This window comes from Triturus cristatus, chromosome 9, assembly GCF_964204655.1.
Source record: "Triturus cristatus chromosome 9, aTriCri1.1, whole genome shotgun sequence".
Lineage (NCBI taxonomy): Eukaryota > Metazoa > Chordata > Amphibia > Caudata > Salamandridae > Triturus > Triturus cristatus.
This window is the reverse complement of record NC_140592.1, coordinates 72993466-73011574: the sequence shown is the minus strand read 5'-3', so window position 1 is coordinate 73011574 and position 18109 is coordinate 72993466. Positions and strand designations below refer to the sequence as shown.

General features: G+C 44.3%; 1 protein-coding gene across 9 annotated transcripts in view; it reads left to right on the top strand.

The window, feature by feature from the left end:
* Positions 1-18109, top strand: part of UROC1 (urocanate hydratase 1) — a 424295-nt gene that overhangs the window by 219978 nt on the left and 186208 nt on the right. For all 9 annotated transcript variants that reach the window (XM_085624432.1, XM_085624429.1, XM_085624437.1 and 6 more), the window contains 2 exons: positions 2615-2743; positions 5890-5951. In XM_085624432.1, coding sequence (XP_085480558.1) covers positions 2615-2743; positions 5890-5951 — 191 coding nt within the window. The remainder of the gene's footprint in view (positions 1-2614; positions 2744-5889; positions 5952-18109) is intronic.

Here is an 18109-nt window from a genome sequence, read left to right as displayed (position 1 = left end):
ATCAGCTGTAAATATATTTTGAAACTTCAGCCATTTTGTGCAAACACCAGCTTGTGATTTCTGACATTATACATAATTTCGTCTTAATTACACACTTTTCAGTGTTGAGATATATATATGCTCCACCAAACACCCAGATCTATATATACGCACCGTGAAGCACAGTGAGCCATTATGTAATTGTCCCTCCCCGACATTTCTGGAACCTACTAAGGATTTTAATTCCGCTTTAATTGTACAAAGGCGCATGGGACCCACTAAGGGAATAAATTGCTATTGCTCTCGGGACCACATGTCCCATAATGCAGCATGGAAGTAAAAATGTACTTAACCATTGAAATCATATCGCACTTAGCCAATCAAATTGTGCTGCATATTTGAAAAGAAAAGAGCACTCACTGCGCCTTGTATGCAAACAAGCAGCCTTTGAGGAAGTGGCTCGTTAGCCTCGAAACGCGTCAGGCATCAATGCTTGCTGGAATGCTGAGGAGAGATGGAAGTGAAGTCCCGCACGTGAGGCAATTTTTGTGTGCATTCCCAAAGATCTGGGTGTTTGGTGGAGAATATATCCATCCGATCCACAGCTTCTAATTTAGTAAGCTGGGCTGCACTCTTACAGGTAGTTGGAGAGCTACTCATTTGATAAGCCCGGCTTAGGGTATATGGCTTTCAGTGGGAACTCTGGTAGATCACCGGAGTGGCTGGCTGACTTAGATTCCCTAGAGCTGGGGTTAAACCGCTCTGTCATGTCTCTTTCTCAAGTTGTGAGGGATTGCTACAGTAGACCACTTCTTGTCTAGGCACAACTGCAGGTGTGTGTTCTCCACTCCTCGGCGGGCAAGGATCCTCCGTCTTTAGGTATGCTTTACTTCTGAACTACTTGGGTTCATCAATGATGCCTTTCCGAACATCGATCGGGTTCCTTAAGTGATTGTCCATCAGACACACACCTATGTACTCCTTCATATTCAAAGTGACTCTCTGGTCAAGCTCGTATTAAGTCTTGGACTCGGTCCATCAAGCAGGAAAGGCTAGAAATGGGTGATGGAAGTAAGGTTGGCTTACTGTGGTTAATTTTGTGCTGATATCCTGTAGGTCTCCCATCAGACCTAAGAGACTCTCTAAGCTCACAAAACTCTAACTGTTGCCGTGGAAGTTACGGTTCAGTGCATTGCCCTGCAATTTAGGACCATTCATTAGTAGCAAAGTAATTGTGTACTCTACAAGAAGTGGTGAAATGGGCCCTAGGCTGGGAGCCATATTTGGGCAGCACCGGGCCCTGCACACCACTGGGCCCTGCACACCACTGGGCTGTTTGGCACGATGCCTGCTGAAGGAATGATAGCTAAACCTTTCTGTATTTGGGCTTAGGATGGGGGTGAAATTACGATATGAAATAGAAGCCCAGGAGTTCCAAAGATGCGTGGTTTATAGATTGTACACAAACTGGCAACTTCAAGAGAATCAAAGGGGCAACATGTAGTAGTTTTGCTAACACTTTACACCTGAATCTAGAATGCTCTGTGATACCCCTGCTGGAGGCTATTACCAGTGAATCTCCTCCATCAATCTCCGAACTTTATAAAATTTTTCTCGAAGGGGTTTTAGACGACATCGAGAAACACACTCTAAAATGGCAGGAAAGGCTCGAAATTACAGACTCCGGGTTGGAAAGAGCTGTTGGTTTGGCTAACACTGTAATAACATTGAGCCCTAAGATTTGCTGTAGTTAAAAGACATTTTTTGATCTTTATATCACCCCTTCGAAAATTGTTAAATGGGGTGGCACGGAGGGTATCCACTGTTTTAGATGCAATATTTTGGGGGCGGACCTGGTTCATATTTTTTCTACATGTCCGGCTTTGGATAATTTAAGGCAGGAGGTTACAACATTTTTACAATATGTTTTGAATAGAAACTTTCTGCTAACCCCCCAACTTATGCTCTTGGGTGTATCTACATCAGTAGATAATAGCATGGAGTTTATATTTATTGCTATGTCAGTACTTAGATTATGTATTGCCTCCTCGTGGTTAGATCCGCTACCACCTACTTTTGGACAATGGAAAATGCGTATGCTTCATATATTTAATTTGGAGAAAGCCCTCTATATTCGAAAAGGGAAAAAAGGAAGAATCAAGGGACTTAAGATCTGGAGACCACTTAATGACTGGATTAGTGAATTTGACTAACAAAAGTTATACTTTTTCTTTTTGTATTTTGAATTGTCTAAATGCTGCCTGTCCCCAGCTTGTTTGTATGTATTCACGAGCATGAATAAAAAAAAAAATAATAATAAATGAATCTAGAATGCTACGAATAACTACTCTATCTCCTAGTGTCTACAATGTCCACTGTGGGTCCAGGAGACCGGCTTCTAATTCCAGTTTATGTACATGACTGTTCCTGATCTATAGCAAATAGTTTCAATTCCTCGTGACCAGTGCATTATAAATTATAAACATCTTGGAGGTTTTGGCAAGTGTTGCAAAACTGCCTCAAACATGTAATGAAATGTGACATTTCCAAGAATATTGGATGTAATTGTATAATTGTTCGAGTCCGTGTTGCCACCTACACTAAAACTAGTATTTTTGCTTTGTTAAACTCTCAGTTCTGGCTGGTGATGAACTATTTGGCCGAGATGACCGAGGACCAGACGCTAGTGATGTATAGCGGCCATCCGTTGGGCCTCTTCCCCAGCCACCCCAATGCTCCTCGTTTGGTCATCACCAACGGGATGGTACGTAAAGTCTCCATTGACCATTGGACCTCAGACCGGAACCTTGATGTGCTTTAGGTCCATGAACAGGTGTATCTGGGCTTCTTGGCAATTTTAGTCTTACACATTTTTGGGGGAGTTTGTATTTTTTTATTTACTTTATTTAAACATGTTTGACTCATGACTAGATCTAATAGTAATATATATGCAATTAAAGAAGAAAGAAAGAAACATCCCTTATACTCTGTGTCACAAGGTTTGTTTTTAAAAATTATGTTTTACATTTGTGTAGCTCGTGAGACCTACAAGTTGTCCCATGCAAGTGTTGATCACTCACCTCCTACTTGCTGTGCTTTCACTGCTCCCACCTTTCAAGGCCCAACAGCTTTGAGAGCCCTGTGTTTTCTAAGCATGTTGCTCCCTCAGATGGTCAGCTTCCAGTCCCTACCAACCCTTCCTTCACCCACCCCATCCAGTCCGCCTCCTCATTCGATACCAGGATGGTCTGTGCACACATCCGGAGAGGGAAAGTGTGTGCTTCAACTCAGCTCTGATCTTCAGGCCTGTGGCATCTCATCACCATCTCCAATGAATAAAGATGGGCTTGCATCCTTCCCAGGAGAGCAGAGAATCCACACACTGCCCGGCAGCCAGAGACTCACCCGCCCTCAAGAGGACTCAAGTTTTCGATGTCCAGGAGTAAGTAGCTCATCTAGTGTAAGTTATTTGTTTTAATTTTGGGACTTGTAGCTAGGATTTTATAATGGAATAAACTGGAGTGAAAGACCCACAGTGCAAAGAATAGCCCAGGCAGGATGAGCTATTCAAGCATGGACCTGGGAAACGCGAGAGCGATGATTCTCTGGTTCTGTGCATCAAGGAGAGGAAGATGAGCTGATCACCTGGAGGGCAGGATGCCTCCCTGAGTCTGCCAGACCAGATGCTTCGAAAATGCTTGACGTGGACTTAATCGCCTTGGTACTTTAGTGAGAAGACGTCCTCTGCACCCCATTCAGCTGGATAACCAGGAGTTCAGCTGCTGCTGCGCGAGTATACCTGCATCTGTAGCAGATCTATGAAAAAGATCCTGATCGCTTCACCTGGTAGGCCCCGATGAAGCACCAAACCCATTTTATGCTCATGGTGGGTAGTGCTGGTATAACTGGAGCCCTCAATCCTCGGCTCCTCTATCTGACTGGGCTGCCTTTCCATCCTCTGCAGCTACGGCTTGGCCTTGCACTGTAACAACTCTTGGTCAACTCCCAGAGCATGATTCCCATCACCATGGGACCCAACTCTGTAAAAGAAGGACCACCTGTGAAGGGGCCTACGTATGGAGTTGCGTGAGTATATGTGCTTACTGTGTACATTGCTTTGGTTTATCTATGTCCCCTGGTGTTGACATACACTCAATGCATTGTTTCTGGTCTTGAAGGACTGATCACCGCCCTCTTCGTCCAGGTGCCCTGACATGCCGCTATCGCAATGAATACATGCACAGAGGGTCTGAGCAATGAGGTGCGCTACACTCGCCCCACACAAGTACCCACGCCAGGGAAGGGACACATGGGCATAACCTGGAGTCTCTTGTTAACCCTTCTGCTTTCCCTGCCTCTGGTCCGCCACTGGCATGCATGGAGGCTCTGGGGAATGGGAATTCTTCTTTACCCTTTTTAAAATGTATATATTTCTTAGGAGCACACTATAAATTGTCTCTTTGTACCGCAGACTTGGTGAAGTGTGACTTTTTAAAGAGCCTCCTATCTTTACAAGATGGGATCAGATTATTGTCAAGTAGAACATGATCTAATTTAGTGCCTTTATCTTCGAACCCACACAGCGCTTGAGCATTTTCTGTAACGTTTGTTCATTGATGGTAACAAACGCTGTGGAGAGCTCTAGCAGCACGGGTAAGCAAGATTCATTATTGGCCAACAGATGAACGGTGTCTTCATCCACTTTCAGGCTGGTGACTTCAGCATTGCATCCTGCTCTGAAGCCCCATTCAGTGGCCATGATGTTTAATCTTGTAGCTGTTACTACATGTCTATAAGAATCAAACTGGTGAACTGGAGCCTTAACAGAAACAAATGTACTCTGAGCCGGAAATTGACATCCCCCCCCCCCTTGGATTGTACCAAAATGACCAATTTAGTAAGTGTGTGCAAAGTACTTTTGTAGATTGAGAGAGAAAGGACCTGGTCTTAATGTGAGCAGTGGAAGAGCGCTTGTGTTGCTTTCATGGAGAGCAAACTGGGGAATCCACGTTTCCTAGACATATGCTTGGCTCGCCTTTGGTGACATGGCCAGACCATTGAAGCAAACATGTGGAGGCATTTACATCCATTATAGAGCAATCAGACTGCCAAACATTACAGATGAAGAACTAAAGATCTGTGCAACATTGTCTTAAAACGTGCAATTCCCAAAAAGGTTCAAGAGTTATTTTAAAAAATGACTTAGTTTCTTAAGGAGCAATCGGAGAAGTCATTTCGAGGCGTCAATGGGAGTAGTAAAACCTAGGAAAAGTTCTCCTTGTATCACCTGTTGTGTAGATGTGATTGGATCCAGTCCAGGGTCATTTGTGAATTTCTTCGATTCCTTTGGTCTAGAATAATAGGTCACGTTCTCCTGTATATGTCAGGTCGGTGCACTGCAGGATGAACATTTAATTTTCATGGTGTAAGAATTCCATGTTTTTTTAAAGCTCGTGCCCCATTTAGTTTATTTTCACTTTGTGTTTTTGATTTAGATTAATGGTGGTCCACCTGGCACTGGCTTGCCCATTTCCCAAGAGAGCCTGGTACTACCTGCAGTATTTTTGTCATACTGTTCATTAGTTTTCTCATATTTTTTACCTTCAGCAAAAACAAAAGTCTCAGCTGGGGGCATAGACTGCTTGGACACCATCAGAGAGGTCTGGCTCATTAATACATGAGTTGCATCACATGTAGATGCCAAATACTTGATTTTCATCATTCAGACCCTATGTCATTATGTACATTCTTAAAAATCCACCCTGAGAGCTGGTAACTCAAACTGTTCTGGTTAAATTGGATAAAATAGAAATATTTCCCAGTCAATCAAATATCTCTTTAGGGCGAAGCAATGCAGACCATTAACAGAGGACCTTTCCAAGTATAATATGATTTATTTTTCATTTTTAGGTTATTCCAAACTACTCTTCAAGGGAAGAATATGAGAAGCTCTTTGCCTTGGGCGTGACAATGTAAGTAATGTTGCTGTCGGGTGTAACGTGGTCAATAATGCTAGGGGGTTGTGAGCCTGAGATTTCCCAACAACCACGGAGGTGTACACAACTGAACCGAATATGGCGAGCTGACACTACTGGCCGATTTTAATGGTCAGGGAAGTTAGTTTTCCGGTATTTGGAAAAGTAAGGCTAGCCAGTGAAGGGTCTCTGTGGGATAGTCTGGACTATGTGGTCTACTCAGGTCCTCCTTAGAGCGATGTAGGACAAATAAGCCCAGGAGACATTTACTAGCATCCGCGGTCCAGGCGCAGGAAGAGCAGCAAGAGCACGCCTGTTAGCGACCCCAGCTGCATCTGCATGAGGTTTGAACACCTTTGACACACTGACAGGACCTGTGAGAAACTCAATCTGCCGTTCACTCATGTCCCTTCATGAGCGCTCACTCATGTCCCTTCATGAGCTCTCACTCATGTCCCTTCATGAGCGCTCACTCATGTCCCTTCATGAGCTCTCACTCATGTCCCTTCATGAGCTCTCACTCATGTCCCTTCATGAGCTCTCACTCATGTCCCTTCATGAGCTCTCACTCATGTCCCTTCATGAGCTCTCACTCATGTCCCTTCATGAGCTCTCACTCATGTCCCTTCATGAGCTCTCACTCATGTCCCTTCATGAGCTCTCACTCATGGCCCTTCATGAGCGCTCGCTCATGTCCCTTCATGAGCGCTCGCTCCTGTCCCTTCATGAGCGCTCGCTCCTGTCCCTTCATGAGCGCTCGCTCCTGTCCCTTCATGAGCGCTCGCTCCTGTCCCTTCATGAGCTCTCGCTCCTGTCCCTTCATGAGCTCTCACTCATGGCCCTTCATGAGCTCTCACTCATGGCCCTTCATGAGCTCTCACTCATGGCCCTTCATGAGCGCTCACTCATGTCCCTTCATGAGCGCTCGCTCCTGTCCCTTCATGAGCGCTCGCTCCTGTCCCTTCATGAGCGCTCGCTCCTGTCCCTTCATGAGCGCTCGCTCCTGTCCCTTCATGAACACTCGCCCACAATTGGAACTCCACCAGAATTGACTCTGTTTACATAAGTCATCTGGTGCATAAAAAAACTATAGAAATCTGGGGGGAGGTGGTTTATCAACCTTCCCTCCGCCCCCCCCCCCCCCCCCCCCCCCCCCCCCGAAGCTATGCCCCTGGAGCTGTAGCAGAGTTTGTCTTCCTATCGGGGCATCTTGGCCTCCCTCCTGCACCCTAACACCCCAACAAAAATGTCACACTGTATACTACCGTACCTTTGTCATTCTAAAATCTGGATGCTTTACACCTTTGCTCTCTGATGGAGTGACCCTATTGTACCCATTTGTTCTTAAATTTCACTTAGTCTTAGGCGCTGGAAGTGGGGTGTTCTGCAGCACCCCAAAATGACCATGCTGGAGTTCAGAAGGTGAATGAGCAATAGAGATGCCTTTAAATTGTGTGTATCTTGTCAAAGGAGTTACATGTCAGGCTGTATATTCCCACAAATTAGACAGTAGGATGTTTGTTTTCTAACACAGAATTTACACTGTGCAAATATTTGTAAATCTATATTTAGCATTTAGGGAAGCACAAATGAAGCTCTTGCTGTTGTAATTCTGACGTGTGATTGATACACATATTTTGATAGGATCAAATCAAGACTCTTTAGTTGGTGATGTGTAAATTATACATATTCACTGAAACCTAATTTCCACACATTCTCATTTTTGAACTGTATAGTTTTATCAGTGAAAGTATTTCCCTGTGCAAATTTTAATGGAAAATGTGGTGTGTAAATGGCACTGCTCTACCACACCAGCCTTTAGTAATGTTTTTGCGACAGTGTGAGCCAAGATGCACCACTGACTGCACAGCACACCCTTACCACTCCTGCTGCATGGGTGTGGCACATTTCAATACTTGTTCTTTGTGTGGTGCCTGAATTGATCACAATCCCTATAACTTCAAAGATGTAGTACTGATGGCAGCACCCCCACTCCGAAAATTGTCCCAGCACCACTGCACGTATTAGTCAGGACTGCAAACTGTGCACGAGATGCAGGAGGTTGGAAGAAACTGTAGCACATCATCCTATTCTTGCATTGCTGGACCAATGATGCTGCAGTTATTTCATGATTGGATATTTACGCGTAACCAGGGGAGTTCAACTCTTAAAGATTCACGGTAACGACTATAATCCTGGCTCCTGACCACTCTAGCCACAGGTGTGGGTTGGTCAGTAAGACTGGCGGGGCGGGAGCTTCAGATTTTCCGCCCATCGCGCTGTAATACCTATCATGGTAAATATACAAGAAGCAGCGTACTGGGTGGGGCTTAAGGGCCAATTGAAAGGAGTGGGGATTATGATGGGTACTTGAAATACAGTATTTTGTAAAATTCCCATGTTTTAAGACCTTCAAAACCAGAAAAGTGTGTGTTTTTGTCTGAGCGAGTATTTAAAAATCCCAGGTGTAATCCGACAGACACCTTGCCATACCCGCTGGAAAGTTCATGTACCTAACTATTTATTAAATATATTTATTAGAGGGGGGGTAAAACCTCAAACACCCCCCCACTGAAGCTACGCCAATGATTCTGGCTCTTCTATGGTAAGTTTGAGTTCCAGGTGATCATGTGGTTCCAATCCCGAGTTCATGGTTTACAAGCAAGTGCCCTAACTTTTTTATTTTTTATTGTTGCAAGAGAGATTGATCTTGTGGTTCTAATAAAGGGGTGTTTAGGGAGGGCATAGCACATGCCAAATGTCCAGGATAATTTATTTACAAATTAAATTCTTTAGATTATTTTAAACTCTGTCTGATACCCTAGACATTTAGAAATGAATTTGGCACTCCAACACCTATGCTGGACACCCGTATTCTATAAGAACAGAGAATCTGTTCACTAGTCTAGCTTTGAGATCTGCTCCTCTGCAGAAAGTGCTGTCATGCTGAACATGATGAATGCTGCACGAATCCTATTCCTCCAATTGCCAGACCTACTTCTTTGTGTTTGGAATTCATGCGTATTTTAGTATGAACTTGATTTACCAGAGTAAAAGTTCTGATGTCATGGTTATTTCTCAGAATGACAGTGACCTCTCATATCAGCAGAACGTGAATGCTTTAGTAGAATAACGCTGGCACTGCTGCTAGGCGACACTCTTGTTCAGTTTAAATGCCATCTGGCTTCCAAATGATGTCATTTGTCTGCATGGGCACTGATATAAATTTACTTTTAGAGCGGGGGTGCGGAGAGTCTGGTGCTCTGTATGCTGGGCGCTGCGACACCCCAAACGAGCTGGTGCATCAGTGGTGCCAGGAGTGCCCACTGTGTCTTGGTTCCATGAGGACGCCAGCAAGAGTGGCTGGCACCTCTGGCAAATGCCGCACGTTAGCCCACCAGGAGAGTATGTGGCAAGCTTGAAGGCAAGGACGCTCTGGGTCTTGGGGTTATGTATGCAAAGAAGGGTGCAGTATAAAGAAAGGTGGTCCCAGCATACAGTTCATTGAAAACAAAACATTCACATTAATGGGACATAATATAGACGGATGACTCAAAAAAGTTCGAATGTTATTTAATCACATCGAACATGTTACATTCTTTCAAATAGAATCAAAAGGATTTTTAAGCAACAATTTGAAAAAGTAAAACATGTGCCCAAGGGAAGGATGGGGGGTGAGTGAAATAGTGCAGAATTTGGAAGGGAGTGAACACAGTGGTAAACGTTACTGAATTACACTCAAATTGGACGGCATATTTGAGTCAATGCCGTATTTCGAACACAGATTCAATCATAATCACAATATTGACAATTCGGAATAATGCCATATAGAAACAATCACAGTGCAAAATGTACTGTTGACGATATTGGCCAAAGATGTTGAGTCGACGTTTCGACCCCTTGAGTGTTGTAGGTATTGGATGTAACCTTACGAAGTGGGGTCTTCATCAGGACTGGGATAGACAACGAGGGAGGGTGGGCACCTGAAGAAACAAAAGTTTAAATGAGTAGGGACTCATCAATCTTTTATTTAGGGGAGCTAAAATATATTAAATACTCAACAAGAGTTACCATGTCCGTTGGAGGACAGGCCTCTAAGACGTCCGCAGGTCGTCAGAGAGAGAGGGAATCAAAACTCCTCGGTGGTAACTGACAGGCGTAGAGAGTGGTGGACACCTAAAATATAATAAGGTGAGTCAAAATGGTGAACCAGACTAGTTAGTTCAATGAATGGTCGCTCCCAAAGTTTAGCGGGAATTAATTTACCATCGACCACAGCTCGTGGGGGTTAAGTCTTGAGGTTAATGAAAAAGCATTGCCTGGAGATCAATCCAGGTGTTGTGGATGGTCGAACTGCTGGAGTCAAATCACTGCTAGTTCACCAAAGGAAAGATTCTAAACAGAGAAAAAGACAAATCGGTTGGTGTGAGAGGGGGAGGACCTGCTAATGGAAAAGTGCTGGAGAAATCACTATTATAGGGAGGTATATTATAGGACTTGTCGTTCGTGTAAGTGAGTCCCGTAGGATCACGTGGACAGTGGAATTGATATAAGAGCATGGCTAGTGCTCGGAAGTACATAAATTACAAAGGGAGAGGAAGTGTCGGGAGCCGACACGGCATGTCACATAATACATGCGGAGAAAAATATACCATAATAGGCAGAGCAGGGTGTCTCAGACAGAGTACAAAAACCAAGGAGCCAGCATTAAAGTTGGAGATACCTTACCCTACGTCTCAGCGTCTACTGCATCAATGATTGGGAAGTGCTTGCCCAGGGCGCATCATTAAATAGGGAGACGCGCGGTGAACGCGTGGTCTCCGTTAACGTGCTGGCGCTAGATGCCGGTTTTGCAACCGTAATGAAGAAAAGACTATGGTCGGTAGCGTCACGGAGTAGACAGCGTATTGGAAAGTTGCAGACACGGAAGAAATGTAACGCGTGAGTTTAAACAGAACAACTAAAAGGTGTTGATTACCCAACCTGGAACATTATGATTTGTATAAACAATGTATAACAATACGGTTAAACAATTTTCAGTACAAAATCAGAGAACGACAAAACATTACATGATGATAATCCTGTTGGGAAGAAAACACGTATCCATATGCAAAATGTCCACACAATCAAAGTGTTTAGCAGCACTTAAGCACGATAAATATGTAAACATTATAGTGTATAATAATGTGTCTACTAAATGGTGGCCAGCAGCTCCTGGCACAACCAACCCAACTCATAGAACAAAGTATGTTTGTCATATGTAAACCTGTGGTTAGAGAGAGAAGTAACAGATGGGCTCCTCATATTAGTGGTAGACATAATGACTCATATCCCTCGGGAGAGGAGAGAAACAGATATATCGAAACCAGATATAGCTCACATTAATTAAACACGGAGGACTGCTAATTGGGCGTTACTGCCATCAAGTTCATTAAGCCCATTAGCCACCGTGTCCATCATAGACATCCATTTGGATTCTCTCACATTGAGGATGGCTGTTAGATTACCGCCTCTGGGGCCCAGCTTGACCTTCTCGAGAACCAGCCATTTGAGATCATCTGGTTTATGATTTTTTGAGGTACAGTGTTCAACGAGGGGGGCTCCCGCCACGTTGCACCGGATTCTGCTATGGTGCTGCAGAATTCTAGCTTTCACCTTTTGTTGTGTCTGCCCAATGTAGAGTAAATCGCAGGGGCAACTGATGCAATAAATCACATTGGAGGAGTTACAGTTCGTAAAAGAACTGAGAGTTATCGTGTGTCCTCTATAGGTAAAGTTCTTCGTCGAGTCAGTGGAATCACAGGCCTTACAGTGGCCACACTTAAAGTGTCCGATCACTGGTGGTAGACTCCAAAGTTCTTGGATGGTCTGTGTTGTTGCTGTTTCAAGAAACGAGTGGACTACATAGTCCTTCACATTCCTCGCTTTCTTGAAGGAGTGCATCGGCGGGTTCGGTTGGTTGATGTAATCAGCTACTAATTTCCAATGTTTGTTGATCACTTTCTTAATTTCATTACTCCGTGTTGAGAACGTAGTGACACAAATCAGTCTCTGCAATGCTGTATCTTGTTTAGCCTTAGGTGTTAGGAGGGTTTCACGGGGATTGAACCATGCCCTCTTACGAGCCTTCTTAACCAATCTCCTGGGGTATCCCCTTGATAGTAGACGATTGCTCAGGTCCTCAGATTCCACAAGGTAATCTTCCTTTTTGGTACAATTTCTGCGGATCCTCAAAAACTGTCCAAAAGGTAAGTTATCCCTAAGACCACGTGGGTGGTGGCTACTGTATCTAAGTAGGGAGTTACGTTCTGTGGGTTTCCGATACAACGTTGTGTGCAATTTATTGTCCTCACAATAGATTTTGATGTCCAGGAAGGCAAGTTCTTTGGCATCCGAGTGTATCGTGAACTGGATGTTGTCATTGCGTAAATTGAGCCATTCATGGAAAACTGCCAATTCCGTGGCATCACCATTCCAAATCAGGAGAATATCGTCGATGTAGCGTCTCCATAAATTGATCTTGCCAGAAAAAGGATTGTTGCTGAAGATAAATTGACGTTCAAAGTGATCCATGAAGATTATTGCTAGATCTGGAGCAAAGGCAGCTCCCATGGCAACACCTTTAGTTTGAAAGTAGAATTCTCCTTGGAAGATAAAAAATTTTTTTTGCATAGCAATAGTCAAGAGTTGAATTATAAACTCTGTTGGAACTCTCATAGGTGCTGGTCTAGTATTAAGGACTTCGGTCATCACCTCCAGTGCCGGTATCTGGGGAATGCTGGTATACAGGGACACGATGTCGCAGGTCACCAGTAGCTGGGTGTTTGGATCGAAGGGTAGTTGGTCGACCAGGTTGATCGTCTGCATCGTATCTCTAAGGTAGGCCTCAGTTTCCTCTGCCAGTGGTTTCAGGAAGAAATCGACATATTTACATAATGGTTCCAGTAGGGAACCGCATCCCGAAACAATCGGGCGTCCAGGCGGTTGCTGGAGATCCTTATGAATTTTGGGTAGGGTGTATATAGTAGGTAAACGAGGGTATTTCTGATTGAGATACTCAAACTCAAGTTTACTAAGTATACCTTGTCCATATGCCTCGGAGGTAATTTGTAAAATTTCTTCTGCCAGTTCTTTAGTTGGATCGGATCGTAATTTGGAATAGCTCACGCCATCCTGAAGTTGCCTCAGGATCTCATCCTTATATGCCGTTGTGTCTTGAATGACGATCGCACCACCCTTGTCAGCAGCCTTTATTACAATGTCTCTATTGTTCTTCAATTTTGTTAACGCTGTTCGTTCCAATTTCCTGGTGTTGGGGATGGTATGTTTATAGTTGCCCAATAGCTTGTTTACGTCGGTTAGTACCATGTTCTCATAAGCCAAGATCTTGTTGGACATCGCACTCGTGGGTTGGACAAAAGTGGAGGGGGGCCTCAGCCCAGTGGCCGACTGTATCGCATCAGAAGTAGAGTGTTTAAAAAAATATCTTAAACAAATCTTTCTAAAGAAGGCATGTAATTCGACCCTAGTATCAAAGCTGTTAGGATGAGACGTCGGTATGAAGGAGAGCCCCTTAGAAAGAATACGTTCTTCATCTTCAGTTAATGTGTATGATATATTCACCAATGGGTTATCCTTTTCTACCATCTGTAGACCTTGCGTCTGGTTGATATCTCTCCATGGTTCTCCGTCTGAAACCGCACCTGCTTGCCTGCCGACGCCCTGCCTCTCTCCCAGTTGGTTGTGTTGGATTGTCGACCTCTCTGAGGGCCCCTTTGCCAAGGGCCCCGTCCTCTGGGGGGTCTCCATTGGCCCTCGTCTAAAAAAGAGGGAGGGTAATAGCCTTGTGGTGGATACCAATTATCACGGTAACTTTGATCAGAGCTGGTAGATGGTTGCTCGTTGTCACTTCCAGAGCTACCTGAAGATTCAGAGAAGTTGGTAAAATTCCTTCTGCCTCTGTAAGGGCCTCTGCCCCTTCCGGTGAATCTGCCTTGATTGTCCTGCTTGTAATAATCCTCTGATAGGTAAGGATAAGTGTTCTTTTTCTCATAAAAGCGAATGTCTTTCGCAAGTTTGTCCAATTTCTTGTTCTGAGTTGTGAGCTCAAAGTCTTTCAAAGATTTAGCCAAATTCGCCAAGGCCTCCTTGGCGTTAGCTAGGGTAGAATCACCGGCAATTTCCTGTTTGAGGGAGGAAATTTCTCTGGACAATGATTGTACTTGCTCCGCTGCCGTCTCAACTCCCAACACCATCCAGTGTCGTGAGGCGTTGTTAGCCACAAAGCTAAAGCCTTCTTTAAATTTTGGTATATCAACAAAAATCGCTGGTTCCCGGAAGGGGCAGAGGCCCTTACAGAGGCAGAAGGAATTTTACCAACTTCTCTGAATCTTCAGGTAGCTCTGGAAGTGACAACGAGCAACCATCTACCAGCTCTGATCAAAGTTACCGTGATAATTGGTATCCACCACAAGGCTATTACCCTCCCTCTTTTTTAGACGAGGGCCAATGGAGACCCCCCAGAGGACGGGGCCCTTGGCAAAGGGGCCCTCAGAGAGGTCGACAATCCAACACAACCAACTGGGAGAGAGGCAGGGCGTCGGCAGGCAAGCAGGTGCGGTTTCAGACGGAGAACCATGGAGAGATATCAACCAGACGCAAGGTCTACAAATGGTAGAAAAGGATAACCCATTGGTGAATATTTCATCATACACATTAACTGAAGATGAAGAACGTATTCTTTCTAAGGGGCTCTCCTTCATACCGACGTCTCATCCTAACAGCTTTGATACTAGGGTCGAATTACATGCCTTCTTTAGAAAGATTCGTTTAAGATATTTTTTTAAACACTCTACTTCTGATGCGATACAGTCGGCCACTGGGCTGAGGCCCCCCTCCACTTTTGTCCCACCCACGAGTGCGATGTCCAACAAGATCTTGGCTTATGAGAACATGGTACTAACCGACGTAAACAAGCTATTGGGCAACTATAAACATACCATCCCCAACACCAGGAAATTGGAACGAACAGCGTTAACAAAATTGAAGAACAATAGAGACATTGTAATAAAGGCTGCTGACAAGGGTGGTGCGATCGTCATTCAAGACACAACGGCATATAAGGATGAGATCCTGAGGCAACTTCAGGATGGCGTGAGCTATTCCAAATTACGATCCGATCCAACTAAAGAACTGGCAGAAGAAATTTTACAAATTACCTCCGAGGCATATGGACAAGGTATACTTAGTAAACTTGAGTTTGAGTATCTCAATCAGAAATACCCTCGTTTACCTACTATATACACCCTACCCAAAATTCATAAGGATCTCCAGCAACCGCCTGGACGCCCGATTGTTTCAGGATGCGGTTCCCTACTGGAACCATTATGTAAATATGTCGATTTCTTCCTGAAACCACTGGCAGAGGAAACTGAGGCCTACCTTAGAGATACGATGCAGACGATCAACCTGGTCGACCAACTACCCTTCGATCCAAACACCCAGCTACTGGTGACCTGCGACATCGTGTCCCTGTATACCAGCATTCCCCAGATACCGGCACTGGAGGTGATGACCGAAGTCCTTAATACTAGACCAGCACCTATGAGAGTTCCAACAGAGTTTATAATTCAACTCTTGACTATTGCTATGCAAAAAAAATTTTTTATCTTCCAAGGAGAATTCTACTTTCAAACTAAAGGTGTTGCCATGGGAGCTGCCTTTGCTCCAGATCTAGCAATAATCTTCATGGATCACTTTGAACGTCAATTTATCTTCAGCAACAATCCTTTTTCTGGCAAGATCAATTTATGGAGACGCTACATCGACGATATTCTCCTGATTTGGAATGGTGATGCCACGGAATTGGCAGTTTTCCATGAATGGCTCAATTTACGCAATGACAACATCCAGTTCACGATACACTCGGATGCCAAAGAACTTGCCTTCCTGGACATCAAAATCTATTGTGAGGACAATAAATTGCACACAACGTTGTATCGGAAACCCACAGAACGTAACTCCCTACTTAGATACAGTAGCCACCACCCACGTGGTCTTAGGGATAACTTACCTTTTGGACAGTTTTTGAGGATCCGCAGAAATTGTACCAAAAAGGAAGATTACCTTGTGGAATCTGAGGACCTGAGCAATCGTCTACTATCAAGGGGATACCCCAGGAGATTGGTTAAGAAGGCTCGTAAGAGGGCATGGTTCAATCCCCGTGAAACCCTCCTAACACCTAAGGCTAAACAAGATACAGCATTGCAGAGACTGATTTGTGTCACTACGTTCTCAACACGGAGTAATGAAATTAAGAAAGTGATCAACAAACATTGGAAATTAGTAGCTGATGACATCAACCAACCGAACCCGCCGATGCACTCCTTCAAGAAAGCGAGGAATGTGAAGGACTATGTAGTCCACTCGTTTCTTGAAACAGCAACAACACAGACCATCCAAGAACTTTGGAGTCTACCACCAGTGATCGGACACTTTAAGTGTGGCCACTGTAAGGCCTGTGATTCCACTGACTCGACGAAGAACTTTACCTATAGAGGACACACGATAACTCTCAGTTCTTTTACGAACTGTAACTCCTCCAATGTGATTTATTGCATCAGTTGCCCCTGCGATTTACTCTACATTGGGCAGACACAACAAAAGGTGAAAGCTAGAATTCTGCAGCACCATAGCAGAATCCGGTGCAACGTGGCGGGAGCCCCCCTCGTTGAACACTGTACCTCAAAAAATCATAAACCAGATGATCTCAAATGGCTGGTTCTCGAGAAGGTCAAGCTGGGCCCCAGAGGCGGTAATCTAACAGCCATCCTCAATGTGAGAGAATCCAAATGGATGTCTATGATGGACACGGTGGCTAATGGGCTTAATGAACTTGATGGCAGTAACGCCCAATTAGCAGTCCTCCGTGTTTAATTAATGTGAGCTATATCTGGTTTCGATATATCTGTTTCTCTCCTCTCCCGAGGGATATGAGTCATTATGTCTACCACTAATATGAGGAGCCCATCTGTTACTTCTCTCTCTAACCACAGGTTTACATATGACAAACATACTTTGTTCTATGAGTTGGGTTGGTTGTGCCAGGAGCTGCTGGCCACCATTTAGTAGACACATTATTATACACTATAATGTTTACATATTTATCGTGCTTAAGTGCTGCTAAACACTTTGATTGTGTGGACATTTTGCATATGGATACGTGTTTTCTTCCCAACAGGATTATCATCATGTAATGTTTTGTCGTTCTCTGATTTTGTACTGAAAATTGTTTAACCGTATTGTTATACATTGTTTATACAAATCATAATGTTCCAGGTTGGGTAATCAACACCTTTTAGTTGTTCTGTTTAAACTCACGCGTTACATTTCTTCCGTGTCTGCAACTTTCCAATACGCTGTCTACTCCGTGACGCTACCGACCATAGTCTTTTCTTCATTACGGTTGCAAAACCGGCATCTAGCGCCAGCACGTTAACGGAGACCACGCGTTCACCGCGCGTCTCCCTATTTAATGATGCGCCCTGGGCAAGCACTTCCCAATCATTGATGCAGTAGACGCTGAGACGTAGGGTAAGGTATCTCCAACTTTAATGCTGGCTCCTTGGTTTTTGTACTCTGTCTGAGACACCCTGCTCTGCCTATTATGGTATATTTTTCTCCGCATGTATTATGTGACATGCCGTGTCGGCTCCCGACACTTCCTCTCCCTTTGTAATTTATGTACTTCCGAGCACTAGCCATGCTCTTATATCAATTCCACTGTCCACGTGATCCTACGGGACTCACTTACACGAACGACAAGTCCTATAATATACCTCCCTATAATAGTGATTTCTCCAGCACTTTTCCATTAGCAGGTCCTCCCCCTCTCACACCAACCGATTTGTCTTTTTCTCTGTTTAGAATCTTTCCTTTGGTGAACTAGCAGTGATTTGACTCCAGCAGTTCGACCATCCACAACACCTGGATTGATCTCCAGGCAATGCTTTTTCATTAACCTCAAGACTTAACCCCCACGAGCTGTGGTCGATGGTAAATTAATTCCCGCTAAACTTTGGGAGCGACCATTCATTGAACTAACTAGTCTGGTTCACCATTTTGACTCACCTTATTATATTTTAGGTGTCCACCAC